This window comes from Misgurnus anguillicaudatus, chromosome 1, assembly GCF_027580225.2.
Source record: "Misgurnus anguillicaudatus chromosome 1, ASM2758022v2, whole genome shotgun sequence".
NCBI lineage: Eukaryota > Metazoa > Chordata > Actinopteri > Cypriniformes > Cobitidae > Misgurnus > Misgurnus anguillicaudatus.
In genome coordinates this window covers 24,698,986-24,704,985 of record NC_073337.2, presented here as the reverse complement: position 1 = coordinate 24,704,985, position 6,000 = coordinate 24,698,986, and the positions used below count along the sequence as shown (strand labels likewise).

General features: G+C 35.7%; 1 protein-coding gene and 1 non-coding gene across 2 annotated transcripts; both read left to right on the top strand.

Moving 5' to 3' along the window:
* The first annotated feature begins 412 nt into the window (after window positions 1–412).
* Window positions 413–2,712, top strand: kcnj8 (potassium inwardly rectifying channel subfamily J member 8). Its single transcript, XM_055190184.2, has 2 exons — window positions 413–1,062; window positions 1,553–2,712. Exons 1-2 carry the CDS (start codon window positions 716–718, stop codon window positions 2,448–2,450), a joined length of 1,245 nt encoding a protein of 414 aa, XP_055046159.1. The 5' UTR covers window positions 413–715; the 3' UTR covers window positions 2,451–2,712.
* Window positions 2,713–4,248: 1,536 nt separating this feature from the next.
* On the top strand, window positions 4,249–4,389 carry LOC129432854 (U4 spliceosomal RNA). The gene has a single exon (XR_008640313.1). It is a non-coding gene; the product is annotated as a U4 spliceosomal RNA (small nuclear RNA).
* Window positions 4,390–6,000: the final 1,611 nt, after the last annotated feature.

The following is a 6,000-nucleotide window of genomic DNA, read 5'->3' as shown; positions in this document are numbered from 1 at the left end:
TTTAGATATCTTTGTACAATAATTCTCATTCCAGTACACAGATAATGAACATTCAAAAGCACTTTGCTAGTTTTAAATTGTGTGTTTAAAATAAAATACAAATTGACAATAAATAACATATTTTCGTTCCCAGAACCTTCCCAGAAAGTTAGTTTTCTTTCCCAGAATAACCTAAGATTTGTTTTGGTTAGCCATGGAATTTTTCTTAAAGTACGTAAAATATTACACACAGTTCCCAAAACATTAAGGGAACGTTGTGTTTCCTGTGATATATTTTATAAAGTACATTAAGGTCTTTATTTATTTTAGGGGACTGATGTAACATTTTTGTTTATATGATACTGAGTAATTTTTGGATAATTAACTTATAACTTATTCTAGAAGTCTTCTATTAAGTGTGGTTTCTCATGGCCAGCAGGACAGTGATACCGCCCATGTGCGTCAAAGACTGTAGGACAGGAATCATCATAAAGATACTTTTTTGAAACCTTTACGCGGTTCGTAGTTTGCGTTCTGGTGTCTCGTACTTTATTTTGTATAGCCTAACAGAGATTTAAAACAGTTTAAAGTTTATTAGATATAGAGTATCTTTATTTCCTTTAACAGAGTTGGATGAATGATGCAGGATGGTTATTAAACTGTTGCGCGTTTGACAGTCGTGGTGCGCTTTTGGACAGCCGTTATTCTTGACCATCTTAACTGACGTGCCCAAATAATGCTGCCACGTAAAAGTATCATTCCCGAGGAGTACTCCGTACCGGCGCTCGCGTCTCGAATTCACCGCAAACCCGTGTTTAGGGATCGCGTAAACAAAGCGCGCTTCATCGCCAAGAGCGGCGCGTGTAACTTAGCGCACAAGAACATACGCGAGCAAGGCAGATTTCTACAGGATGTATTTACCACTTTGGTGGATCTCAAATGGCGTTTTACCCTGGTCATCTTCACCATGACTTTCCTGTGCAGCTGGCTGTTGTTTGCTATGCTATGGTGGTTGGTGGCTTTTGGGCACGGGGATTTGGACAAAAATCGTACTGGCAGAGAGCAATGTGTCACAAATGTCAAGTAAGTGAATAAAGACATTAAAGACATTACGAGAGTTAGGACATGGCATGACTATGGAGATGGAGACAAACCAATGTGAAACGAATGTGTCCAAATTTGGTCATATTTACAATAAAGGGCATAGTAGAAGTCATGTTGAGTATATGAAAAATAAAACTTATTTAAACAAATGTGAAGAACTTTACGCATATAAGGCACCATACAAAGCTTATGGTTTAAATATTTCGGTTATTTTAATTATTCAAAACTGTGAAAAATATTTACAAAACTACTTTTCTAGAATTTATTATCAACAAAAAGTTTTCAATATCACAACAATCAGTCAAGTGCGCAATCATTAAGAATAAACAAACAAATACAGATCCAAATATAGATCTAATTGTCAAATGTTTATAATATTTTTATTGTCTGTGGATTATTTAGGCATATTAGTAAAAAAAAGGAACTGTTTGGTGTCTCGTCCCAACACTTGTCTCTTCATCTGTTTCAGTTCCTTCACTTCTGCCTTCCTCTTCTCCATCGAGGTGCAGGTCACCATAGGTTTTGGGGGACGCATGATAACCGAGGAGTGTACTTTAGCTATAACTCTTCTCATATTACAAAACATCGGAGGACTTATCATTAATGCCATAATGCTCGGTTGCATCTTCATGAAAACAGCCCAATCCCACCGGCGGGCCGAGACCCTCATCTTCAGCCGTCAAGCTGTAATCGCCGTGCGCAACAACCGCTTGTGTTTCATGATCCGGGTGGGAGACCTGCGCAAAAGCATGATCATCAATGCTGTAGTGCGCCTTCAGGTGGTCCGAAAGACCACCACACCGGAAGGAGAGGTCATACCTATCCATCAGATCGACGTGCAAACGGAAAGCGCAGTGGCCAGCAACAACATCTTCCTATTGGCACCCTTAATCATATGTCACGTCATTGACAAAGACAGTCCTCTTTACGATCTCTCGGCCATGGAGTTGCCATGTAGTGATCTAGAGGTTATTGTCATACTGGAAGGCGTGGTGGAGACCACGGGCATCACCACTCAGGCGCGCACTTCATACGTGGCCGAGGAAATCCTATGGGGCCAGCGCTTCGTGCCAATAGTGACCGAAGAAGAGGGTGTGTACTCGGTGGACTATTCAAAGTTTGGCAACACCGTCAAGGTGGCCACTCCGCCCTGCAGCGCCCGTGAGCTGGACGAGAAGCCCTCGATCCTAATCCAGACGCTGCAGAAGAGCGAGCTGTCGCATCAGAACTCTTTGCGCAAAAGGAACTCAATGCGCCGCAACAACTCAATACGCAAAAACAACACGATGCGCCGCAACAATTCGGGCCTCTCCGTGCCCAAAGTGCAGTTCCTGACACCGGAGGGTGGGCCAAGCATTGTCACGTGACTAGAGGCCTGTCCCTTTTGGTTAGCTATTTTCACCTGTCTATCTGTAGGCCTCAATTGTCCTTGTGTCACTGTTTCCAAATTTGTTCCTTGTTTGTTTATTGTGTTATTGTGTAGGTTTTCGACCAAATTTTTACAGTGACATTTTGTTAAACTTTACATTACAAATGTATATGTTCCACATTTTTAATATTTTTATTATATTTTACAAGATCAATGACAAGCATACAACAATTATAATAAGTAAATAAATATTTGATTTTGTTTTTATGCTTTTTCGTATTGTATTATAATAGTCATTTTATTATGCTGTTTTTAGTCTACACCATCTGTTTTGTGATTATGTTTTAATGGATTCTTATATTACACACTGTAATTAGGATTATTAATAAAACCGCTATTCAAATGCAAATCTTTCATGAAAAATAATGATGAACAAAATAAATTAAGCAATCCAAGATCCACAGCAAGAAGAGGAAACGACAGGGAAGACGAAGAAATACGTAAAACAATTTTCAGCTTAACTTTCAGCCTTGAATAATAGTGATAAAGACCTCTGGTGGTGATCTATTATTTGTGTTAATGGCGACCTCTGGTGGTGAGCTAGTGAAACTACACGTTTTTACTCTAGTGGCCTGTTGGTGGAACTACATCTGTTATAATTGTTACAAAATCAGTCAAGGCGGCATCTTTGCACAAACATAATGACAAATTATATAATCAATCGCCTTGAAATAACACATCACCCGCTGCCTGACAGTATTTGAGAGAAGGTAAACGGACGATTATGAATGTTATTTTTTAGCGTATGCCATGAAAGATAGATAGACAGACAGATATTCAGACAGATTGTTTACAGAATTCATGGTATTAATTAAAATTAGGACACAAATATATTTTTTCCACACATTTTTTAAAATAAATATATATAAAGTATAAAATTGCGTTTATGGTATAATAACTTTTATATAATGAATTTTGGACCGTAATTAATTTTTTACATGGACCTATCGTATTTGTGATCTTCCCAGCAAACCAAACCCTCATTATCAGATGCAGATATTACTTTAAAAAATAATCTGCCACACTTTACTAACGAATTAAGACGTTAATCGTTTGTTTTTAAATACAGTATTTTTTTGTATTATATATTAACGTTTATTAATATCTAACAGGCTGAACAATTTTAATTACAAGTTCAATATGATAGAATATCCCCCTCTTGTGGTCATTCGTAGTTATGACATCTAAAAGCGAGTAGTTGCGTAAAGATGTTAAAGTCACATTTAGCTGCATTAAACTGCCACTGGAGATTAACTAGAGAAACTTCACTTTTTAAAGCGTCTGCCTCTGTATTATAAATTGCTTTATAAACTCTCTTTAGGAATTTATGAGACTTTTAAAGTATGCTTTAAAAGTACAGCCGCGTCAGGATTTTTATGTCATTGAAGTACCGCGAGGGCTATTCGAAGGGACAGCTTTTGAATCGCTCTCGCGGTTCTCTGATGTCATAATCTGATCATTCTGCGCAGCGCTGCAAGAGCATACCACGTGACGTCAAACACGCCTTATGGCTCGCATCCCATCATGCACCGCGCGTAGTTAGTATTTGTACATTTATATATAAAAAGACACGTAAACGCACAGTAATTTAAATAAATAACTCTACGGCTGTATTTCTAATACACGAGTATATCAGCAGTGACTTTACGTAGATTGAAAAATATACTAAACGATCTTACCCTTTAGGTAACCGGTATGGTCTTTGGTAACCTCTTCTTTCAGTCTAACGATAAGTTAGCTTTGCGCAGTGGCAGTATCGTAGCCTATGAGGTTTATCCGAGGCGCGATTATTGCTAATTGAAAACTTTACCCAATACCCCGCCGTGACGACTTGAAATATAGTCGGCACTGGCAATTTTTGACGGTCTCTACGGAGACTGATATTACTGTTGAAAGAAAAGATATTGAAGTCAAGAAGTCGGCAGGTGAGTTGGTAGTATATTTGATAACGCTTTAGTTACAGTATTGCTTGTTTTGTGTTTATCACATGGTAAAAGTGATGGAATTTGTTATAATTTCATAAAATTGTGTGTTTAAAGCAAGGATCTCGAAAGTGGTGACCGTCAAAGCACTTACTTTTGATAGTCTCTATTGTATTACTTAATTATTATAAATTGTATATATTAGCTTGGCTTGGTTTACGCATGTTTATATTTTAAACAATACTAAAACATATCATAATGTAAAATAAATAAAGTAAAAAAATATGTTTCGAGTAGACTTGTATAAAAAGTAGCCTCTAGATTTTTTATCCATTGTGGTAACATTGCCCACAAAAAAGGTTGGATACCCCTGGTTAGAGAAATTAAAACAAATAATATAAATGAAAAATAGTAACAAATTATAACAAATGGTTATAATTTTATGTAATTTAAATCATTAAAAGGACAGATGTAAAGCCTTTGAAAGGCAGCAGAAATTTAATTGCATTCACCATATTTTGTTCCTAAAATGAAGCTTCCTGACACGTGACCAGGAAACCGGGCTGGGTAGAGCAGGATCTCTGATAAGGATAGCGTTTCTGCATTTGAATAAAAAAAAACACTTTGTAATTCATTTAACCAAGGTGGGCTAAATGTACTTGATTTTGAAATATGTTTAAAATGTTTATCTATGTTTAAAATCAAGTGGATTCAAAACTATATTCGTTCCAAAGATAAATATGTTATTATAGCTCCAATATTATTTTTGAAAAAGTAGGTGGTATTGAATTTCTCCATTGTAATTTTAATATTAGCGACATTCCCATAACGCTTTTACATATTCACAAACAGGTATTGCTATCATGGGTGATTGCTTACAAACTCAATTTCTCCCCTCACAAATAATTTGGAATAATACATACATTATACAACTAAATAAATAATTTTCATAGTTAACTGGTATAGAAATAAAAACATTGTTTTGTTTCACAACTCTTTAACAGCAATGGCCATTTATTCACTCACTTAGAATTCTCAAAAAAAAAAAAAAAGTATATACCCATCAAGGAATATATGATAGTCCCACAGAACTGATTTATTTGCTAGGAAACATTGCTGATGAAAAACCAAACTTTGATCTTAAACTGGATGGTGTACTTTTAAAAGATAAAAAAATTTATGATAATTTTCTCAGAACAATTTGTCAAATTTCCAATGTTCTTTCATCCATTAGTTTTTGGAGATCACAATTTCAAGACATCAAGATTTTGTATCACCAATAAAATTATGGAGGTATCATTTAAGATTGTTCATAATATAAACACTGTAAAACAGGTAATTGCAAAAAATTGTAAAGATGTTGACTTGAACTGTGTTTTTTTGTGAAAGGGAAAATGAGAGCATTATCCATTTGTTTTATAATTGTACACTGAATTATTTTGGTGTGATTTAGCTTTTTTGTTAAAAATAGTGTAACCCCTTTTCTCAAATTAGTGTAATTAATAACTAATTTAAGTATTGGTAAATGAGATCTGGGCTAGTATCAGAAGCGCTAGATACGACTAC